General features: G+C 39.9%; 1 protein-coding gene across 1 annotated transcript in view; it reads right to left on the bottom strand.

Annotated features, from left to right (window-relative positions):
• NEK11 (NIMA related kinase 11) overlaps positions 1 to 25143 on the bottom strand; it is an 80042-nt gene that overhangs the window by 25753 nt on the left and 29146 nt on the right. The window contains 13 exon segments of the mRNA XM_056338663.1: positions 4873 to 4997; positions 7892 to 8110; positions 8871 to 9095; positions 12125 to 12186; positions 12489 to 12574; positions 13087 to 13165; positions 13249 to 13283; positions 13285 to 13338; positions 13340 to 13400; positions 21552 to 21678; positions 22154 to 22172; positions 22174 to 22202; positions 22400 to 22414. Coding sequence (XP_056194638.1) covers positions 4873 to 4997; positions 7892 to 8110; positions 8871 to 9095; positions 12125 to 12186; positions 12489 to 12574; positions 13087 to 13165; positions 13249 to 13283; positions 13285 to 13338; positions 13340 to 13400; positions 21552 to 21678; positions 22154 to 22172; positions 22174 to 22202; positions 22400 to 22414 — 1136 coding nt within the window.

The raw sequence follows: 25143 nt of genomic DNA, 5'->3' as shown, positions 1-25143 counted from the left end.
AATATTGTCCTCAGCTTCTATAGTGGACAATCTGCTTTATATTTCTATGCAACCTTACTCAAAATGCTCATTCTAAATTTCTCAAACTGAGGAACTGCCAGTATACCTTAACTGGGTAACAGTAATTGTTGGCAATGACTGTTAGCTGGTTAGTGACCTTTCAGTGCAAGTGAGAGCTGTTATGAATGAACACGACCTAACATCTTATCACCCTAAGTTGTTTCATGGGCTTATACTTGTAACAGGCTCTGCTGTTTTAGCTGATGTTTGCAAGATGGGAATCAGCTTCTTGGTTGGCCATTTCAACAGATAACCCAAAAGCTCATAGGTTTGAAAGAGCCTCTTTGTCCTTTTGGAGCAGCCTGTGGAGTCCTGGCTGGTTAAAGTCAGCACCAAATTTACAGTTCTGCAGTCCACCCAAAGTGCCTGAGTTAATTCAGAAAGCAAGTTAATCTGAACCTGCTTAACCCAGGGTTTGTCAATTAGCAGTAAAGTGCGCAGGAAATGCTACAGAATGCATTACATTTATATTTACAATATACATTGAATATTGAATTAAGACAGACTTAATATTACAGATATAATTTCTCTGTATTTGTCAAAAAAAAATCAAATGAACCTTATATGACTTCACTAAAAAGTTATTAAACATTTTTCATTCAAAGTTGATATTTTATACTAATTTTCTGCTAATATAAATCGGTAATTACTTTTTATTTTCATTATCACTAACAGTTAACTGAAAATCTACAGAGACAAGACAAAAACCATGGTAAACGGCCACATAAAATACTAATACAATTACTTTAATAAAACCTTTTTTTTTTTTAAGGGGATAAAGACTGCAACTACCAAACCTTTGACTTCTCACAATAGGATGTCATATTTACTCCAAATACCACAACAGAGCTGATTTTTTTCTCAATATGCTGTAACGCAAAAGATACACTTTCATCACCATTGCTTTTCAAGGAAACTAGCTGGCTTAATTTGGCTATCTTGAAATAAAATTTCAATGAGGGAGAGAATGTGGTTTTCACACAGTGGTAAACAGTTGAATAGATGGTTAATCAACTTACACTGAAGTAGAAAATACCTATGCCTTCTCTCCACTTGGGTTTAGCAATCTAAGAGGATTTAAGCTGTTTTATTTATTATGTTTATCTATTTAATATATTTCTTTTATGTTTCTCTTTTTTGCAGTAAAAGCAAAGCCATACAGAATAGGCATGCACCTCTGGCAGGTGCACATAAGGTGACACATAAGGGCCAGCGTGGAATAAATGCTTGCACATTTCAGATTCAGAACAAATTAACCCCCTTCTAACACCAACAGGTCATGCCAAGGTACATGTTAGGAGCATTGTTTGGGTGACAGCACGCAAACACCCACAGCCGCTGAAGCTATGATAATTTAGGCCAGCTGATTATCTGGTTTGACTGTCTCAGAAGCAACCTGGAGACTGAAAATAGGAAGCTGATGTACCACATTAGTAGACTTTGTCATAATGGAAAAGGTGAATTTGCTATTATTGTCACTAAAAGAAAACACAAAGCACAAGGTGATGAACTGCAGTAACAAGCATCCATTAGCATCTCAGCTAAATCAAAGCCAATGAAAGCTTCACTGTGCACTAACTTTTCAAGATGAAACCTCTCCCAAGCTTCATATTTTTTAATTTTTTTAGGAACAGTTTCTCACTCTCCTTCATGTTTTCCCGTAGTTAGAAACCAACGTTCCCAAAAAAACCCCAAACATGTGGAAAAGAGACATTGGCTCAAAGAGGTAAGAGGTCTGGAAAAGTAATTGGCAAATTGCTGCTTGAAATCTGGCAATCTGCATTTCTGTTCCAAAAGAGAGAAACAAAGGACACTAAACTTCAATGCTACAACAAAGATGAGAGGTACAGATGTGCTTAGGGTCTGAAATTGGTGGTAACTCCACACCTCCATCTGGACGATGTAGCTGAAAACACACAGGCTGTGCTGAAAGATATCAACGTGGGGAAAACAGCTGTCTCAGCTCCCATGCTATACCTTTAAAGTTACACCGTTCCAGTGCCTACCTCCCTCCTCTACATCCCACGTAAAGCCACTACTTCTCAGTCTGTCTTGACATCTGTGGGAACCTAATACAGCTTGAATAAATAGCTCAGATCTCTTTCTGCATCATGCACCCCAATGTGTTGTTCAATTAGATGACTTCTCTGACCCCATGCTACTGCATGAACATCAGAAATTTTTTTAGTCATTGTTTGAAGTAATGGGGTCACTAGAGAGCACTGCCAGGTGCAGCATTTCTGCACTCTCTGCACAGAAGTAACCAGTAAAGCAATCTTGGCACTGGAAAATTGAGAGATTTGCACAGATTAGGAAAGTAAATATCTTACAAGTCCTTACCCTGTGTTGCAGCGGAATGACTTCTTTAATAGCACACACCTCCAAAAGCCTAATTTATAAAGGTATTTTTGAAGAAAGGGCTTAAGAGTATGAATCCCATCATAGAAATAGGAGTAGGAGTTTTGGTATTAAGTAAATGACTGTGGAAGCAAACCCCTGCCATACACTTGCAAGATCAAATCTATTCTGGTAGGATTTGAAGCTTACTATTAATATGGAGCATGATCCCACCTACCTTTGAGTGGGATTCATTTCACGTAACTGTTGACATCCAGAATGAAGATGTCCTGTGCATACTAACAACTGTTGATCCCTTTATAATCACCAGAAAGAGGGACTTCCTAGTATACTCCATCTAACCTATGTTAGATGTTTACACCAAGATAACATTATACCCTAAAAATGCTTGCCTACTCCCCTTTAATGTACAGACTTTCTGTTCGGTTAGTTCAGACACAGGTGTCCAGATTTGTACAGCTATGTTCAGTCTGCTTTGACCTCAGACTTACTGCAGAATTTTTCACTTGAGAAAGAGAAAACTGAAAATTATGCTCACTTCCCAAGAAAAAGAAAAGGTGATTGTTTCAATAACCAGAAACACACTTCTGCCTTATCTAAGGTGCTGGGGTCAACATGAGAAAAAACAAAGACAGACAATTAGTTTCTTTGATAAAGGAAGTCCTATAAGGCAAATGGTCACGGGGGATTCTTCCCAGTCAGCCTGTGTAGGCTGGTTGTCAGGGGCTTACTGCTCTGTGAGCACACAGACTGCTGGTAAAGCAAAGCCTCAGGGCCATCAGGGCTGGATACAGACAAGAAGGTGCCAGTGGGACAACTCTTCTAGCCCATGGTGCTGGTTCTTTTCATTACAGAATTCTGAGTCACTGCAAAATGAAAGAATGTCCCTGCTCAGATCTGAATGCCAACACCTAATTTCTTCTGCATTATTGAGAAATCTAATTTTATCCTCTGCCCTTCATTAATTCTAAGCAGCAGTGTGCCTGTTCAAAAGTATTACTGATTGAGACTTAATGATACTGTCAATGAAAGTTGAATGAAAACTTTAAACAGTGTACTAAAAACTAAAAAATTATCTGAGAGTCTGATGAAGCTGAGCAATAATTTATTTTCAAGGTATCTGCGGTAGACTTCCTGGGCAACACAGTACATGTCTATGTCTTGTGGGTAAGCACAGACCCATAAAACTGAAAAAAAACATTGTCTTAGATATTCCACTGATTTACAACTGACTAATAATTTCTTTAGACCACCGATCCTGAATTTTATAGCGTCCTGTGTGTTTAGTTTGAAAGCTAGGAGGACATTTCTAGATTGAATGAAGCTGTTCCTGAGTAAACTTGAAGTTTAACTGATAAGACAATTTCAGAACTCCCTGCTACCATGGTAGAAGCAGAGTTCTGATTTCTCATGCAAACATTTTATTTCTGCCTCAAAAAGTTCCTCTTAAAGAAGCTATTCGTTCAAAATTTTCAAAAATCAGTACAAGTTATTTGTAATTTAGTGGAGAGTATTAGTATACTTGGCTGGTTCCCTGAAATGCAGAAGACATACACTCTGTTCTACAAAATTTGCACATAAACACTGAATAACATATATGATCCTAAGCAGAACCAGACAATACTGTTCAGAGTCACTGTACTCAATGTTTTACGCTGGTGGCCCAGGGGAGAAATCAATTGTTCTTGAATGCCTTAGGAAGATCCATTTTCAGAACTGACTTGGGCATTTAAGTTCATTGATTTCACTGAGACTTGGTCACTGCGGACAAGATTCACCTCAGCTCATTCTGATCAGATCTAGATTAGGTGCCTTTTCCAATAATCTTCAAATTTCTTCTCACTGGAATCCCCAAGACTTTTTTGTAGCAGCAGCAGCATCTGATAAAGCTACTTTAAGACTTTCAATAATAAGTTTTCTCTTCAGTGACACTTTCTGAGTTTCTTGGGAAAATCTACAGATTTGCTGGTCAAGTCTTGCAGCTGTTTAGGCTCATAGTTCAACACACTGTCCTAGAAAACGTCTAATATAGGCAGGAAAAAGTGGCAACTAAAGGTGCCTATCTCTGCTTGGGAATTAGAGCTGGAACTTCGATCTTATGCTTGAAGTATATTTTCAGCTTTAACTTAATTTACTCATAGCTAACAAGAGGAGAGAACCCCACTCTGAGTGTTTTACAGTCACAAGGCATTTTACTGACAACGATCTACCTTAAGGTGTTCATGGTATTCATATCCTTAATCTTGAAGGAATGCAAAAAGCTCTCTCATCAACATCTCAGAAGAATTACATATACATACACATATAATTAATTAATGGTACTGATATACACACACATTCTTAACAAAAATAAATTTCAGTAATGTCAGTAGTACAAAAATCTTGGAAGGAGCTCAATTTTCCCATGGAAAATGAGCATCAAGTGTCTACTGTTTTCCCAAAAGTCATATATACCTGGTGATTTGTCTTAGAGACAGTCTGTGATGATTCTGCATCCTCCTCCTCTTCACTGCCTTCTGAACAGGATTCAAACTCATCATTATAATATTCTTCTGCAATTTCTGGGTCTTCAGGGATCTCTAAAAGCAGTTATGAGTTTATAGCATGTAGACACAAAAAATAAATTATTTTTAAAGACAAAATGGATTTTATAGCACCCATGGTATGTTACTAGCAATACATTCCCTAACTGAAATCATGGGATAGGTTCTAAGGTTAAAATGTTCATATTCGATGACATGATAAGCAGTGTTAAAGCTTTCTCTGGCAAAAGGTCAGTTCCTCAACATCCGTAAATTAATGACCTGAAAGGATCTATATTGACTTTGGGCTTAAATCACTGAACCATAGTATAATTCAGGCTGGAAGGGACCTCATGGGATCATCAAAGCAGGGTCAGCACTGAACTGAATCCAGCTTTTGTGAGCTGACATTACGCCCCACTTTGGTTTTCTCTAACACACATAACCTGTGCTGAATACCACTGTTAAGCTAAAATGGAAAATAATAATTATTATTTTATTAATATAAAATAGTAATAAAAAAATAAGCAGGCACATGTTTAAAATATACAAGAAATAAAATCTCTTATCTTCTTCCAAATTTTCCTGAAGCACAACCATAACAAAATAAAAGAAACTGGTGTAAAGTCAAGCTATGCATACTTGGGTATCATGTTCTCTCAATTTACTATAAGCCAATGAGCCTATGAAGTACAATCAGCATATTCCTCACAGCATGAAAAACAACCCAGCCATTCTGCTCTGGATGAAGTCCTTTAGTATCCCAGACTCCACAAGTAAGGATTTTGTGAGATGGCTTGAGGCCTGATTGCTTTGGGGAGCTGTCCTTTCTCAGCAACTGCACTTAAGCATGTGTTGAATTCTAAGCAGAGGCTGGACTGTGATGACTCTTTGGATAAAAAGTAGATTCCCCACTTTCCTAGAGAGAAAGCTGCAAGGCATAGAGTCGCCCATGGGAGACGTGGCTCACCAGCATGAGACAGGGTCAGAAGACAAGGGAGCCCAGCTCACCAGCCATCCCATGATGGGATGCCCTAAGCGCTCACAAAGAGAGAGAGTCCAGAAGAGCTAACTCCCATGCTTTGACTTTGGGCAGTCCCTCACTGACTCATCAAGGAAAGTTACATCCAAGCCCAGAAACAATGTTTTTCACACTAGCAGTTTTTTTAAAAAAAAAAGTTTGGTATCCATCCTTGCATGGTACTACTGCAAGAAATACTATTGAAGATAAAAAAATGCTTAATATTCAACTGTAAAAAATCACCATAGTCCTAACTTTAGCTGATGATTTCCATCATTCTCCTCAACTAAATCTGCCATTCAAAGAAATATAAACCGACTTACTTTACATATTACTGCATTGAAGAAAATCAAATTCAACCAATACGACATAAAAATGTTTAGTAGATTTCTTTTTTACTTGTTTCATGTGGCTAAAAAACCAAAAAAAGATTTAAACAGAGGAATAAAAATAAAATAAATTACAAAGACATTGGAGCTTGGGCAGGAAGAAAAATTCTAATCTTTAAGGCATAAAGAAAGAGAACTTGGGGGGGGGGGGGGGAGGAAGCTGCTAACCCTCTATGGACATATTTACCTTAGTTAATGAATGTGTTAAGTGGTAAGAAAGGGTCTGCAGCAGAAAAAACAGGCCAAGCCAGTTCTGTGGTTTGTCAAGGGGTTTGCCAAGTAGGGACTACATGTAAGAACTCAGGGGGTGATGGGGCAAACAATGGGATGAAGAGAAGTAAACAGGACGTTAACAACTACCAGATCATTGGGGCAACCACCTGCGCAGGCATAAAAAGGGTCACGGTCATACTAATGGAGGCCCTGAGAAGACTCGTATATATGCAGCTGATTACTGGACATGTAATGAATACATATAGTGATGTAACATAAAACTGATCCCCGTGAAACAGTTGTGGATGCATATTTAGTGGAGCAATTCCCAGCATATCTGGCGTCACAGCAAGCAATGCCTGCTTCTTAATACTACACTGGTGTTAAGGAGTTTGATTCCCGATTTTCGGTGACACTAGGGATGGAGGTCTCAGTACTGCTAGATGCACAGGGTTAATTCCTAGTGTGCAAGGCTCGACGACTGCATGGGTCAGCTCAGTCTTCAGGGGAAATGGTAATAAAAGCGGTTTAGACAGGAGGGTATGTAGAAAGAATTGGAAAGGTTGTGAGTAACTAGCAGCAGGGATAGGGTATCCAAGATAAAGCACATTCCACTCAGGACCCGAAACCGAGAATGGTAATTTCGAAGGTGGGGGGCAAAATTCGCTTTGGAGTGGGAAGGCCCTTCGGACCGCGGGGTAGACGTGGTCTCCCTTGCCCGAACCGTCGGGCAGACCTGGCCGCCCTGATGGCTCCATACTACCGAGTACACCTGGCCGCCCCACGCTGCCGTGATGCCATGGTAGACCTGGCCTTCATACGGAGCGTTCGCTTTTTGAGGCGCCGCGTGGGGCTCTTTTGGTCGATTTTTAAAATAAATTATTGGAAAATTATTTAAGTTTTTTTTATTTATTTAACTCAATTTAATTGCAATTTCGCGTTCATTAACTAAATGCTTAAGCAGCAACAGTGACCTCCATAAGAGAGTACGTGTCAGATAACAAACACATTGCTTGTTCAGCGTCCTTTAAGTTACTCTTCATTGGGTATTGATTAGCACCGGCTTAATTATTACTCTTACATTCGTATTAGAGTAGAGCAATGCCTACGAAAGCAGTAATTCCGTCACCGTTAATAACGTAGAATTAAATTCTGTACACGCGTCTTTTTCATGAGGAGACCGTGTAGGTCTAACCGGTTACTGAGCTGTTACCGATCGCCTCAGGCTTACCGCGGTGCACTATGGATGCTGTAGTACTGCTGACACTACTGAGACAGGAACAGAAAAAAAAAAAGAGAAACGAAACCCAGTAATAATAAATCGTTACTCGCGTCTTGCCGATTCCGTCTACGCGGCTGCGGGAGCCCGGGACGACCTTCGGCGAGAGCCCGGGAGCCCGACAGGCCACTGCCGGAGCGTTCTGCGAAAAGAGCGGCCACGTCTACACGGGGCCAGAAAAATATGGCAGCATTTCCGGCCCGAGGGGAAGACATGTTATCCCCATCGATGCTGCCGAAGGCGTCATCCTTAACCGCTGCCTCTGGTTACGTCATAGTAAGAGCCCCTGCCATTAGCGCTACTCCCCGTAGGTGGAGTCTCCCCTCTTAAGACTCTGACGGGCCCGGGGCTATCGCGGTTCATACTATAGGAGCAGGCGATTGCTCAAGCTCCGAAATAACACTAGGCGGTCGGTGGGCTCCCAGTGATGCCTTTTCGGCAACGGGCCGCAAATTACTCCGATAGCTACCCAATTGTGAAGTGAGAGCCATCCTTTTTCAGCGATACTTTGTTTACAAGTAGCAGTCCGTAATATAGCAGCGACCCGTGTGTCGACTCCGAACCATCATTACCGGCGTATCCGGCCACAAAGCGGTCACGGGGCGGTCGTTCCGCTCGCCGTTCTACCTTCACGGCAAACGCCCGCCTATCGGTGCAGCCGGCGATAACGAGCTCGCCGATTGCCGCCGGCCGGACCGGCTCGCCGTTCTAGCCCCTCGGCACCCGCCCGCCCCGCGGCGCGGTCGCAGGGGGGTCGTTAAGGCTCGCCATTCCGCCCGCTCGGCACCCGCCCACCGGGTGGACGGGCGGCCGGGGGGTCGTTAAGGCTCGCCGTTCCGCAGGCTCGGCGCCCGTCTGCTCCGCGGCGCGGTTGCCGGGCGGGTCGTTCGACTCGCCCTTCTGATCCCTCGGCACCCGCCCGTCGGGCGGCACCGTTAGCGGGGAGGGGGTGGTGTCATTCGGCTCTCCCTTCTGCACCGTCGTGGTGGTGGTGTTTCATTCGCTTCGCCATTCTGCCCGCTCGGCACCTGCCCGCCCCTCGTCGCGGTCGCCGGGGGGTCGTACCAGCTCGCCCTTCTGCCCCCTCGGCACCCACCCACCGGGTGGACGGGCGGCCCGGGGGGTCCTTCGGTTCGCCCTTCTGCCCTCCCTTCTGCCCCCGGCACCCGCCCGCCGGGAGGCGCGGTCGTTCCGCTCGTCCTTCCGCCCGTTCGGCACCCGGCCGTCCTGCGTAAGTCCAAAGTATTTCAGATCTTTTGGAAGAAACAAATAAGACTGGGACTAATAATTTACTATTTCTCAATTATACTATGAAGTTGTGAAAGAAAAATGTAATAGTGTTTGGAAATAAGGCCTGGAATCTCTGTGAGTTCACCAAAACTAACCTCGCACCGAGTAGAAGGCATGATGAGCATTTGGTACCATGGGAGTCTAATTATGGAATTTGATTTTCCACATTTTGTAGAAGATCCTTTTGTGCACTCCCTGATACCACATCCTAAACACAAGTATTCTGTGTTTCCAGAAAGCTGGCAGAAGAAAAATATCAAGAAAATATCAAAGGAATGCAAGAAATCAGGTCCCGTAATTTTCAGCAGCTGAATGCCGATGTCCTACATGTAAGTATGGGCTGGTTGTGGTAGGCCTCATTTACGCACATTCGGTGTACAACACGTTTGTTTCCCTGCATGCTTTCTTTAGCACTAGAGGCACAGGCCTGTTCTGAAACTAATAATTGGGAAGTGCATCAAAGCCTGGGACGGCCTAGCTGAACCTGTGGCTCTATGGTGAGGGTAAGTATATATATGGTTCGACAAACTCTGTTGATTGCACAATTTTCTTGTATTAAGTCACTCTTAAATCTAAATCTGCTCAAAATACATTCAATTTCAAGATGTTTAGAACTGCAGTCCTTTAAACACTAAGTTGGCATGGCTGTGGTTCTTTTCACTTGATTAATTAAGAATATTAACGTTTCAACTGGCTTTTTAGTAAGAATGAAGTCTTGGAATGACTCCCAGCATAAGCTGTCCCTTTACTTTTAAGCTATCTGCAACAGAAGATAGGCCTGTTCGGTTGTAGCACTGTCAGTTTGGAAACAGTCAGTGAAAGCATCAGAGAAATAATGAGATTTTGCCTTGTCTTCTACCTTTAGTTACTAGATTTCCCCTTGTGTCTGGAAAAACACTAAATCTCTCACTACTGATAATTTACCAAAAAAAAGGATTTATTTTTTTTTTAGTATTTGCCTAATACAAGTCCCAGCATCTGTTGTATTGTGCTCCTGCTGAAAGCTCTAACTGTACCTGTGTCTCCATGCTGCTTTAATTCAACTAAGGAATCTGACGAGCAGGCTTCAAAACCCCCAATTCAGTCTTAGCCAGTCGCTACAGGAGATTATGTGTCCATAAGACATGATGAACCAAGTGGAAATGAGACAAGTCAACCCTGCATGTCTGAACTTACAGGCCATGGTAAGAATTCAAAATTTGATGTTGAAATGAAACCTACTATCAAGAAAGCAAGATTTGTCCCTTGTAGTTAACTGCAGTACGGAAACTGCAGTATAAAATGTGGTCAGGTTTGTAAAGCTGTCGAAAAAAAACTCAGAGAGAAGGAAGATAATCTAGGTGGATGTATGTACAGAAAGATTACATGTCAGGAGGTCTGAGTTTCCAAAGTTTGAGTGACCTGTGAGCAGCAACGGAGGTGAACACGCCTTCTTCCCATGAGATGCTGAGTTAGAAGGAAGTAGCTTTAATTTTACACATATGAAAAACATTTCCTGAATTATCTCTCTAGTGCAGGAGTGAGTAATACCTTGATGCCATGGTCTTTATAACAATGAGAGAAGCAGACAGAAACTCTTTTAAACTGTGCTTAACCTTTTATACTGTCCTCAAATACTAAACACTAAAGAATATGAAGTGCTATATACAACATAGATGAAAAAGTAGTCAAGCTTTTCAAAAAGAGTCAGAGTGTGGACATTTGGACATTGACTAATGATTTGGCATGTATAGATGAACTGTTCTCTGCCACTCACTGATGGTGGCCCTGCTCTGAGTTGTGATCAAAGCAAACCTAGTCGTACCCACGTCTGTGTAAATTTTTCCTTTAATTTCTCTTGAATTTCTGGTCCTCATCAATAAAGACAATTCACTGGTAAAATGGTCTCCATAGACGATCTCTAAAAGTCTGAGATCAATATTAGTCTTGTCTTTCGTCCATTATCAAACTCTGAGATTAATATCCTGTTTCTGATAATGGACTGTCTTTCTGACCAGACTAATATTGATCTCAGACTTTTATCTCATATCCTACAGTAACTACGTATTTTACTATACGTACCAAGTATTAATTTCAAATTACTATGTTTTGTAACCATACAACTTGTAACACTCCTGGACTATCATTTTGAAATCAGGATTTTAATAAATGAGTTGTTTTCATTATGCTTTTCAAATGTTGACTATCGAGGGAAATAGTGTAAAGCTATGAATATTAGTGTGAAATACGGAAGATTAAGGACAAAGACAAGAAGAATGCAATTATTCATAGGAATGGAACTCCTCAAGTATGAATAATGTAGACATATTTCTTGTCCCTGGTAAAAAACTCTGATTTAAATTATAAGAATCTCCTGAGGAAAAAAAAGCCGTTTTTCATCCAAGTTGCAACTGAACTTGTACAGCTTTATGCTTACTTTTAAATATTTGAAGTTATGACTTGCATGGGATTGGAATATAGTAAGCTATTAAAAGGCCTTTACTAGCAGAAACTAGACTCAACTATACATGGCAAATATAATTCCTCATGAGAAAAAAATTCATAAAGTAGCAATGATTGAGGAAGACACCATAACAAGCAACTTAGACTAGAGTATTGCTTTATTACAGATGTGGGAAATTCACTTTCTCCTCCACTTTTCTGCTCTCAAAATAAAAAAATACATTTTGCAGGTATTTTTATTTCATTTTACCTACCTCTTTAGATCTGGGATTGCAAAAATTATTTGGCATTTTACTTACCACCACAGACATTTACTTACCAGCACAGACAGCTGACATTCTCATAAACACAGTGAAAGTAATAATAAGATTACGGGTTCATGCATATTCCAAAGGCAGTACTGACGTAAGAGCCAAGAAACATCGCTAGCCTTAATTTCTCACTATACTCACAAGACAAATATAATAGTACCCTATGGACATATTAGCTGAATATTAGTTTAAGTGTATATGTTTTTAGTTTGGTCTCATTTAGGAAGCATGGCTTTCACCTTCAATAGGGACACAAACAGCAGCACTATAAATGATCATGACATAAGATGATGATCTAAACCTTTAAAACGTAAAGACAAAGGTCATAATTTACATACCAATTGGTACTAAATTAACATATGCATATATCACCACATGCACGTGCAGTTTACAGTTATATAATAAAAATATTTCATCTGTAAATCCTTTTTATCCCCCCTAAATCTTAACCGTGTGTCTCACTAATGTGGTTGCTCTTCTGTATTTCAGTGGAATGGGTCTCTCTAACTATAAAGCACTATGAGATTAACAACATCATATTATTTGGCAACAGTGTAAATTCATATACTGTTGCCCATAATCATAACACTTAAAACTACTTACACAGCATCAAACATGGGAGCACCTTCTTTCTGCCAGTTTTCTGCCTTGTCTTTCACAGTCATGTTTGTGAACTTGTACTGCATGTTCTGCAAGGAAATAAAATAGAAGTGGTATCAACACTTGAGGCTAAAGTGATCTCGACTCTTCAGCTATGACGCGATAGAGTCCTAATGTAAAACTTGACTTAAGCAGTTTCTTTCCTCACCTTCTTAGAAAGCCAGATATTACATACACCAAAGCAGGGACTGAAAAAGCAAGATGCACTGTTTTTCTTTAGAAACACTACTAAGCAGGACAGTTTAGAGATAATATGTACCCAGGCCTGAATGATCTGCACTTGTTACACATAAATGTCCATTAATTAATTACTGCTCAAAAAGGGGATATACATTCAGCATAAAAGCAACAAGGGCTTCATTTCTCACTGCCTCGGTACTTCAGTCATATTTGGAATTTAGCTCTGAAAGTCCCCTGGATTAATGCTCCCATGAACTGCTATTAATTATTTTTCCTCAACACATTGTCTTTGCCTCCATTCTGCTTTTGCAAAGTACATACTCAAATAGTAAGTGTACAGCTATCTCTTTTTCTCATATACCTTTAGTTGCTCATCGATATAAGGGACTTTTATGATCTCTGCTGCTGCTGGTCTCAATGAAGCATTCTTATTTAACATGCTGAAACATTAAAACCCAAAAGTCACAATTAAGCTATTTCCCAAATTAACTTAAAAATCCTGCTAAATAAGAAAATAACATACCTGCGCAGCACAGCATTCAGTTGGCTTGGATATCTTATCAGGAAGAGAGGGTGTATCACCTTCTACAATTTTTAACACAACAGACAAAAAAACTGTGTCCAGTAAATGCATGGTTCATACAGCACATCTCATACAAAATGCATCCCAGGGACCTTGAAGAATAAAATAATAGGGACATATAAATAATATTTTTGTAAGTGACATTGCCGTAAGTAACATCACAATTTTATGCCCTTCTCTCCTGGGAACAGGGTAGTTCATTATCATGCTATCCTTTCCATCTGAAATACTTTTTTACTCAGATCACAAATTTGTAATGATGAGAAATCATCAATTTCTGTAAGTGCTGACACAAACTTAAATTCTGCATGTGTGTGTATATATATATATAAAAAAATAAAGCAAAACCCTATTACATGAACTACCAACTATTACATGAACTGCTTTAAGTGGTTACTCATTAAGAATGACTTAACTGAGAAAAGAGTTTTGTGGTGTTTTGACATAGCTTTAAATTGTTTTGCAAATCAGTATCTGACAACAAACTGAGGCTAAAATTTGAGTTCAAATTAAATAATGCCAGTTTCAAATAACAGAAGTGTCTTCTGCTGTGATTTCACTAATTTGGCCACATACTCAAAACAGATTTTGAAATCAGTTTGTACTACTCAAGTATCAACTTTGAGATGAGAGCATCATATCGCAACATATAAAAACAAATTTTATTTGGAGAAGAAGAAATCTGAACATGTAGTCCTGGAGACCTAGCTAAGAACTGGTGTCAGCTTTAAATCATTAAAAACCAGGATGAATGATTACAATTTTAATTGGGCCTCTGGTTTACCATCACCTTATTTACCAGGCTTTATTCACTGGTCCTAATGGAGATCATAAAAGATCATCAAGTTGAACATTTTAAATTAAACATTCTCACAATAATTTATGTAATGACTATTCACAACAATTTGCACTTCAGCTAGGTTCTATCTGACAAACATTTTTTAAAAAAATATGGGCGTTGAGCTTTCCAGGCTTTGAAGGATGCTCAGCATTACCTTCAGTTTGCAGTTAGAAGAACTGAGGCACTGATGAGTGACAAGGTCACACTCAAGGTCACAGAAAATGCCTGTAAGAGCCAGCTACAGGATGAGACTCGTCTAAGTAACCAAATTAAATATCAGAGCCACTTTACTCTTAATGTCGTATTTGATTGTGATCTATATTTATGATGTACGTTCAAACTCTGAAGCAAGATAATTACAACATGAGAAAATACTTAAAAACAACAGCCAAAAAAACCCTGCACACATGGCATCTGAAAACATCAAACAAAAATGGAAACCAGCCAGAAGGAAGAAAAAAGGAAGGAAAATCCCAACCTGACAGAGTGCACTGTAACTGCTTTTTGCAGAATCAGTTGGTTTTGGAGGCTGCTTGATTCTGGCAGCTAGAAATTGCTTAATGAGCCATTAAGGAGGACAGGATTTGCCACATCAGGGAAGCCCATTTATTCATCTAGTTTGACTACACCTGAGGCTTTGGAGAAAGATGAAAAGAATACCCAGGGCATTCTGCTGAGCCAGGGCCATGAACAGGCTCCCCGGGGAAAATCCCATCTGTCCCATGAAAAAAAATAAAAGAAAAATGAGGGGAAAAGAATAAAGTTTTTACTGCAGGATACAATTCTTTGAAATTAAATAAATACCTCCTAAGACGAGAAATGCTGCCCTGGGTCCCAGAGCAAAGCTGTTTCTTCCCAGGATAGCTGCTGAGCTGCAGTTGTCTGAGGAAGTTACCACCAAGCTTTTGCCTCAAAACTGCATTTCTCAGTTGTGTTCCTACCATTCCAGTCTAAGTATCTTGTAAGGGACGAGAGAAAATTGCTTCCTGATTCGCATAAGCCAGATGTCGTCAAACCACGGCCCACAGGCTGGATACGGCCCCCCAGGGTCCGCAATCCGGCCCCCGGTATTTAAAGACCGCCCCCCCGCTGGGGGCTGGGGGGGGAAACCAAGCAGCCGCAGATGACTGCCTGCCACTTCATCCACACGCCGGCCCCCTGGTTAAAAAGTTTGAGGACCCCTGCCATAAGCAATCTGCACATGACCCAAACATACAATTTAATTACTTTTCTAATCTTATCTTGTATAACTACCAGTGTTATAAAATACTAAAATGCTCATTAAACTATCCATCCAGCACATTTGGTTTGATGGCTCCCTATATTCTGCTAAATTTTATGTAGAAGTAGAAGAGTGAAGACCTGAAAAAGTAGTGTCTGAGAGTCATGATGGTAGTATGTGTGCACATAGAATCATAGATTACCTGAAGTTGGGAGGGATCCATAAGCATCATCAAGTCCAACTCCCTGCTCCTCACACGACTGCCTAAAACTAAATCATATGACTAAGAGCATCATGTTTAAAATATATATATATTTATAAATATATACAAATATTATATGTGCATACACACACACACATATATATAAGGTCCTAAACAGCACTTCATTTCAGCAAAATTGATGTATGATCACTTCACGTTGGAGCTACTTATGCTCAATCACATCATAAAATGGAGCATCTGGACAGGCAGGCTTCTCTACAATATCAACTGACAGACCTCTAACTTCTCCTTCTCAAGAGAAGTTTTAGTTTCTAATTTTCTAAATTCTAAAACTTCTAATTGTTCATATAAGTGTTGCCATCCATTTAATATCTTCAGATCTTTTGTAGATCCTTCCAAATGATATAGTTCTTCAAAGGCTGTAAGTTCCAAGCTTTTAAATTAAGCTCCACAAGCCAGATAATGTAAATGCACATACCTTTGTGGCTTGTATCTCTCAGCCTGATCATACCAGGAGGTCTTAAGAATTTGCTGACTCCAAAGTGTATGAGGAATATGTTTCTGAATTTAATTTCCTCACATACTCATCAGCAGTGATACTAGCTCCAGATGGTGTACGAGGCCTTATTGCTGAGGAGGGATGCTCCCAAACCTCTGTAAATACTTTCATTCCCTTAAATTAGAAAATGAGAAACCCACGCTGCTGTCTTTCTGATCCCCATCACCTCAGCATCAACTTTACACCTACCTGAACACTGTCAGTGCTGTGGCTGGGAAATAGAGGGTGGACGCAAGGTCTATTACCATGTACAAAAGGAAGCTGCTATGAAGCATGATAAATGTGACGCTCTTAGTCATATGATGTAGTTTTAGGCAGTCGTGTGAGGAGCTGGGAGTTGGACTTGATCATGCTTATGGATCCCTCCCAACCTGAGATAATCTAATCATCGTGACACTCGGACACTGCTTTTCAGGTCTTCACTGCTTTTACTTCTACATAAAATTTAGCAGGAAAAAAAATTATCCATTTTTGGATTGTTAATATTAAACAAAATATTAAACCAGGGGAAAAGCACAGACAAGCAAGCACAATTAAAATGAAAGTCCCAAGTTCTGTGGGGTAGGGAGCCCAGTTTACCCAAACTCTACAGACAAACCATCTGCCAAAATCTGACAGTACTTGATGAAAGGCAATAGAGTACAATGGATTTACATGTGACCGTGATATTGCTTTGTCTCTGGAAGACACAAAGGAAGTTATTTGTACCTCTCAAAGAATTTGCTAAGTCTTTAAGTGAAAAAAAGCATTGTTTCTCAACTAAATGATTTCTGTTATAATTTCTGCCATTGAGATAATTTATATTTAATATAAATATAATAAAATATTTAATATTTATATAAATATATAAATATTTATATTAAATAAAAATATCTAAATAATATAAATATAATAAAAAATGCACAGATCCTTGGAAAAGCCCCTGGATGGAGTTAACCTTATATGCTCGTAGCTTTGAAAAGAAAAACAAAATGCTATTGCTGATAACTGTTTGCATACACTTTATCTCATCCACTCAGAAACAAAATACCACCACACAGACGGGTGCTCAATATTCGCACTCAAAGACTTATACCGATCCTTGGCAGACTCCCAGCAACTACAGATTTACGTCTACATCTGAGCAACTCCCAGCTCTCATAGAAAACCTGCAAAAATCTGTGGGTGCAGTACAGGCTAACCACTAGCGGCAGGCAAATCTTGGTAACGTTGCTCACAAGCTGAACAGGGAGATCGTTTCAGCTGGGGTGGGAAAGAGTGATGCTCAGTCCCCAGTGTGAAGAAAGCAGGACCTAAACCGGTTGGGAACCCTTGTGCCAAGGGAAACCCCAGTCTCCTGGAACAAAAGGCATCTCTGGGGAAGCTACAACTCCCCTTTAGCTTTAGGACCATGTGCAGTTGTCATCATCAACCTCCTTGGTAAGTCTAAGCTTTCTAGGTTGCATAAAGATACTGGAAAGTATAAAAAGGTATCCCTCCTACTCTCACTGTCATTTAGGAAAGCTCAAATATGTGAGAAAAAAGTGCAAGTGCTCAACTAATGCATTAATGCATCGTCACCCTGTCCCTGAATGCACTAGATACCTGCTTTGTTTCACTTTCTTCTCCTGTGGGAAGAAAGACACTCATTTCTTTCAAATAGTTCTGGGAGTCAGAGGACACCTAGTCTTCTCAGCCTCATGTCAGGAAAACCACATCTTTCGGGCTGGAGTGGGAACCCTTAGTCACTGTACGGACTGCAATGAAAGCAAACAGATTAAAATTGTTACTTTCTTGGGAAGACTTTCATGTAATCCCCTCGGATCTCTAATTGCTTTCCTGATAACATTGCTGATGGGACTCCATCTGCATTTGTTAGTGCTGGCAGACCTGTTGTGCCCTGATTCTGTGACAGTTTTAGCTGGATGACGCTGACACAATCTGAGTGGATTCTCACCCACTATTTCTTACCAACAACAGTTTTTAAAAAGCCCTCCCAAATAACAAAATAAAACCAACACATTCCTTATAAAACAAAAGAACTGATAAGCTCAACCGGCCTAAGGCCAAAGCACCTAGCACATGTGGTTAACCACAGGGGATGAGCCCTGCTTGTTGTGTCCCTGTAAGAACAGAGATGGTCAGGCATTTTCCAGGGAAAGAGCACATCACTGGAACATCAGCTTAGGCTGAACAAGAAGTTTGGAGGCTTTGTCAGCCACAGAGGTTTGATGAAACTTTTGCCTGGAAGGCTTTGAAAACAACCCTGCTGCTTGTCCTGGACATCAGAGGCTCAGACCAAGGTCTCTGCTTCATCTGATTCAGACCAGAAACACTGACTTTGGTCCCTTGCACCACTGGGGACCATCTTAGCCACCAGGCTACTGGCTATTTCACGCGGCTCCCTCTGCATTTTCCATCAATTATAAAACACTCACTGTCCCAGAGAAGCAGACTGCAACCGCATCCATGAACGCAGTGCCACAGGGCTGGTGGCGGGGGAGTGCCGGCCAACCCCCAGCACCTGCGTCAGTCCCACCACACGGTGCTTTAAGGCCAGGAAGGGCCACCAGGAGCCCGGCACAGCAGTGCCTCTGGCTCACACCGTGCTCCTGTACAGCGGAGCCCCAGCTGCCAAATGTACGCACACACCGCAGCGGCTAATCCCCGGCCTGGCCCGGCCTCTGGAGCTAGTCACTGTCTCACCTGGCTGCGGGCGCTGCGCTGACTCTTCCTCTGCTGGCTCGTTACGGGGAAGCACCGAAGGGCTGAGGGGTCGCTGAGCTGCTGAATTGAGACCAGCTCCCCGAGGAAGCTCCTCTCCTGCAGAGGGGGAAACTCCAGACTGTGCCATCTGCAAAGGCTTTCACTTACTGCCTGGCCAGTCCAGGCTCAGGGATGGCAAGGAAAACGTGTGCCAATTTTAATTTGCCTCCTGTGAATTAGGATTTGGCATAAAACATGGAACAGCAAAGAACTCCAGCCCTAAAATTTTAACTGAGGACAAACATAAACACTGCAGCTTCTCTGAGCCTAATTGCAGCACTTCTTCAGCAGGTAAAAACTGTAAAACACGAGGCTTTTTCCTATCTGTTGACCTTGGGTTATAAAGGACAATACTCCTTGCACCAGCTGCTGCACTGTGAATATTCAAGCCAGTTCTGAAGAGCCAGCTGCAGCGAACCTGAAAAGCACAATGTCTCTTTATAGAGTACATCATTAACGCAGCATAAAAATGAACAATGCTTAACTGGACTAAACGGTGAGAGGTCCATGATAATGTAGTGAGATAGCACAAACTGTTTACATTTTCTTACATTTAATATGGGAACAATTGTAATTCAGAATTTTGATATGCCATATTTTGAGTCCTGCTAGAGATCAGAACAAGAAGTCTGAAGGAAGAACATAATTTCAGGTAAACCTGAACAATTTCTTTACGTTTACAATTTCTGAACAATTTCTTTACGTCATTAAACCAGACCTGGACAATTTCTTTACGAGCAAACTGAACTTCCTGCAAAGCAGCACAAGGATTTAATCTGACCTGGAGCCTCCAGGGTGGGCTCCCCTGGGCGCTCAGGGACCTCTCCTCTCTTGGCCCCTGCTAGAGGTGCAAGTGAGAAAAAAAATATAATCAAACAGAATCATTATTAAAAGATTAAATGAAGAGATGACATTACAAAAATTTCAAACATATGAGTTGTGGCAGCTGACAAGTCCTGATCAAAAGAGAGTTTCTTGGCTCGGAAAGAGAAGGGTTTTGTGGGCTGGGAGTCTACTGAGTCGAGGCACACCTCCTCCTTAGTGCCCCTACAGTGGTGGCCAAGAAGCTCCTACTGAAGGTCGTTCCACCCTCAGATGAATGCCCTTGGTACTGCTGTGGAAGGATTACAAAATACATGAAGTATAGCAGAAAGCTAAGAGCTAGTGTGTTGGGGGGGTGAGCTATTTTGTAAATTTTAAAAGACTGATCAACACATCATCTATAAAAATACTGGACTAAACTCTTCTTTCATTTACTCTGTACAGCTTCAGTGACTTATATGGACTGACACTTGTAACCACAAATAGAACTTCAGTATTATTTTACATTCTATTTCAACTGCAACAAAAATACCTACTCTTTTACAGTAGAAGAGCACAAAAGGCAAGTTTTCCTGTCTATTCACTTGTTTTGACATCTTCTGAAATCTTCTCTCAATATATTTTTATTGACTACATGTAATAACGGATATTTGTTTCGATACAGATGAACAGAAAGACTCTGACAGCAAATCCATCTCGGTTCAGCTATATAGACCATGAGATGAGATTCCTGACATATCCATTCACTGGATTAAACACATTACTGTGAAGAATGGTTGCCACCAGTTGGAAGTACAGGTGACTGTTCTCAACTTTTAGAGTTATATCCTGCAGTCACAAGTATATTTTGAAAAAGGAAAACTGAACAGAAGTTACAAATTATCAAGTAAACAAACTACATTCCAGTGGCCAAATGTTTTATGAAGGAAATTTCCTGATTTGAAATATTCATTAAAAAAGAACCTTCAGTTATGCATACCTACAGAAAAAACACCTCTTAAAAAAGAAAGCAGATTTTATATAAAAATACTATGACAGAATTAAAAAACACATTAGTTCTATCATCTTAAAGCACGAGATGTTTTAGGACACACAAGCTAGATATTTTCCCGATTCCAAAAAAATCATTCTTCATCTTAGCTTGCAAGAATAGCTGCACACCTAAAGGCTTCCTTAAGTTTTTCAACATATCTCAGCATCTCAACCTGATTTTCTAACCACCACCTCAGAAGTCTTCATCTCAGTAATTTCTGTGATCTAAGTGCAGAACTGACACTTGTCTTTCTACCTTTTTGCCTTTTCGCTTCTGTCCTAACACTTAATTAGTTATTCTCATTTTCAGCTCCCCTTCCAAGTACCTTCTTCCTTTTTGCATTTGCCAATGTTCAGTTCCTAAGGTCCTTCTGCTTGCCTCCCAGCCTGGAATCCTTCTTTACTTGTCCACTTGGAAGTTTCACAGAAAGTTGCTTCTTTCCATTCGTCTCAATATAAGAAAGATAAAGATTTTCCCCTTCCTAGCAAAACCTGAACTTGGTCTACAATCATCCTCTGTCACAGCAGAGACCAGACCTGAATCTTACACTCTTCAAAGTCTCAGACAAACCAGAACAATAGCAAACGACACACTTCTTAACACAAAAAGAAAACCTTCAAATTGCAACTTGTGATATAAATGTCCTGGAATAGTATTGTATGTATGTAGGATACCCTACATAGAGAGCCATTTTCAAAAGGAGGAGAAAAAAAAAAAAAAGTAGTTCCTAAGTAACACCAAATACTGACCTAGAAAAGAAATGCCTAATTCAACCGAAACAGCATGCTGACTACTCACCAAATATCAGATTTTGTGTTATATCCCTGGGGCTTCAGTGCTTCTGGACTCATGTAGTATGGTGTCCCAGTAAACGTAGTTGCCAGATCACATGAACCCATCAAAAGACGAGAAACTCCAAAGTCCCCTAAAAGTAACAACAGAAACAATAATCCATTCAAATAAACCTATATCTATTCATATAAACTCTTTGTGTTTATTGTTAGACATGATACAATGACTGTATGTCAAAAAAACCTGCCAGTATTTTAAAATATGGAAAAACAATTTTCTGTAGTTCTTCAAAATAAAAACACCATACAAACATAGAACTATAGAATGATGTAGGTTTGAAGAGGCCTCACAAGGTCATTTGATTCAAACCCCCGCCTCAAAGCAAAGCCTACTTCAAAGTTATATCAGGCTGCTCGGGTCCAGCCAAGCTTGGAGCACCTTCAAGGCTGGAGATCTCCCTGCCTCTCTGGGAGGCACTGTTCCTGTGTCCAACTGTCACAAATCAAAATGCTACCAGATATGACTTTATTTAAAACCCTTTATAGACAAACATCTGCCACACTGTTCTATCATACTAAAATTATCTTTAGGAAGTATGGAAATCTCACCAATTTTAAGCAGATCATTTATTCAAAAATATATTCTTGGCTTTCAAATCTGTTAAGTATCCGCATGGAATATAAAAGGAAATTCAACCTCATGCAACTTAAAGCATTCATGGTCACATAACAAGAAGTATTTAAGTTCATTCCTTGTTAGGAAGGCCAGCCCACCACTGCTATACTCCAACCCTGTAAATGACAATTCACAGATGATGGCATTAGGGAGCTACACAGAGGTGCATTCACATACACCCACATGCAGGATGCCTAAGCAGCCAGGATAATAAAAATGCACCCAGGGATCCCAGCTTGAGAATACAGATACAGACTTAACATGAGCAGAGGAAGGAACAAAGGCAAGTCTTCTTATCTGACTTTTCTTAAAATAATTATTTTCTTAGTTTCCGCCAGGAGAATGAGATGCCTCACGGTAGAATAAGGGGTGAGAAAAACAGCAATAAGAGATTCTCAAAGCTCAGGGAACTCTCCTTCAGAGAAAATGAAAAACAAATATGTATAATAGACTAGGCTAGTAGTTCAAATTTTTACAGCAACTGTGTCAAAAATAAAAGAACTTTACAAGGACAGAGATCAAAAGGAGAAGAAAAAGAATAACCAGCTTTTACAGACTCGTTTTTCTATCAAAGACAGAAACAAATCATAAACTACACAGCATATGAGGACAGACAGCATCTTCTCCATTTCTTGAAATCTCAATGTGTGCCAGTATTCCTCTAGCTCCTGAGGAAAATAAAATATCTTTACAGTGTACAAAACACGTTCTCAATTAATTCTTGTTAATAACATTTCCAAAAGGTTCCCTACAACCTCAGCTAAACTAGAACTCATCCACTTCTGATGTTGTTTCAGTCTTTGATGGAAAAAGATGTCTGTAAAATAGCTTGATAACACACAGTCATCAGGTCTGCTCAGGAGGAGCTTAGAATAGCATTTGGTATGGACCGGCTACAGAAGCTGAATTTGCTAATACAAATACAGTAGTTGTTCAGCCATTTAGAACAGGTAAAGCAACTGACACTCTAAGATTCTTGATATGTGAGCAGGAAAAACAAATCTATTTTAATTTTTTTTTGCGCAAACCTCAAGTATTACCTCAAATTTTATCAAAATGTTAGTCTTAGGCATTGAGATATGATCTCTAAACCAGTTGCCATATTAATCCTAGTTTCCAACTAGGAAATACATCTTCTACAGCAAAATTTAAATAAGCAATTTAGTCCACAACTCATTTGAAAACAATTTTTGCAAGAAAAGAAAAAAATCATTAAATTCAATATACTCAGTTCACAAAAGGGGAAAAAAACCGTGAACAATAGAAGACCTTTTAGTATGCACATACACTGAGTATGAAAAGGAAACATTTCTATTTTTATGGGACAAAGAAAAGAGTTCTTTATGCTTCTTATGGCTCTCTCTCCAGTTTTTGTCCTGAATGTAATGCTTGTAGAGAAAGGTTTGCACATTGGGAAAAATGAGTTTTATTCAGTGTGCCTCCACTGATGCTTATAAATAATTTGTGCTCTACTTGGCAACTTTCTGGAGCAATACATGTACACTCATCATACATTACCTCAGTAAGGAAATTAAGCAAAAGTGATATTCATTATTATTTCATAAAACTATATATACACAGTTTTACATAAATCTTGCTCTATTAGTTTAGATCCATAAAGCCTTTCCCTACCATTCATCACACAGAGCCTTTAAAAGGACTTTACCAAGTTAGATTTTTCTTGCCTATTGTTGAGCACTGGTGGGTTTTAACCATTATTATTATTATTACTACTACTACTACTACTACTTTGTAGAAATATAACCATGGACTCTTTGAACCTAAAATTATCCTGGATATCTGTGATTTGAGTAACAGGTACCTTGAATTGTAAAAACTATCCAGAAAGCTTTCAGTAGCATATTATTTGAAAAAGAGATGAAGAGAAGATGTTTTGAAACTCACATTAGTTTGAATTGGAATGTAATGCCAATAAGCTTGCAACATATTGATGAAAATGTTATGCCCATTATTTGCATTACCAGTAATTATAAGATACTTTTACATATTAATATGACTAAGAAAAACTTGGGATGATTCTTTGGAACTTCCCACAATGATGTCTCTTCAATGCAAACCGCCTTATTCTGCCAGGATATATCAGAAGATAAACAAGTTACAAGCTGAAACCTTAACTGAAACAACTATTTTAATTCTGGTAAGAAATATTGAGCCTGCACTGTAAATCCCGTTTTAGAAAGAGCGTGACTTTTTAACGTAGCAAGAGAGACCTATAAAGGTAACATGAATTAACTGGGCTCCAGCAAAACTTACTCTAATTTGACAGTCAGTGAAGTGGTTATTGACATTTTGGGTAGAAATTAACACTTAGGGATAGTTTTGAATTTGGGCTATAAAGATACCCATTACCTATGTTCTAGAGTACCTGCTTGCTGTCTCATAGTCATAAAAAAGCAGCACAAAGCACTGAGCAGTGGGCAGCCTCCTTGAATAAAGCTTCGTCTGCAACATACCAGCAAATGAAGCTGATTGAAGCTGAAGTAGTTTACCACTGTGAAATATCCAGCAATTAATGTCTCTTTCCCCTATCTGAAGAACTATTTAGAGAAGTAAGAGGTTCTGAGCAAGTCTGAATCCTGTACTAGGGAAGACAACATGAAATCCAGATAAAGTACTTGGGTGAAGCCTTCTGTTCCATAGACTGAAAGCAACAGTTTTCTTTGCATACCTGTGTTAGCATATTGTCCATAAAGATTAGTAAAGTGATAGATAATGGTCAATCCATTTTTTACAGACCAAATGATCAAAAAAGGTCAGCTTGATTCAAATTGAGGTTAAATGAATCAACGGCCTCATTGCCTGATTGCTGTGGGATCAATTTTGTGCATTGATATGAATTCTGTCAGAGACACTAGATCAGGGTCCTCAAACTTTTTAAACAGGGGGCCGGTGTGCAGATGAA

This window comes from Falco biarmicus, chromosome 4 (genome assembly GCF_023638135.1).
Source record: "Falco biarmicus isolate bFalBia1 chromosome 4, bFalBia1.pri, whole genome shotgun sequence".
NCBI classification, from domain to species: domain Eukaryota; kingdom Metazoa; phylum Chordata; class Aves; order Falconiformes; family Falconidae; genus Falco; species Falco biarmicus.
The sequence above is the reverse complement of the archived record's forward strand: the minus strand, read 5'-3'. Positions and strand labels throughout refer to the sequence as shown.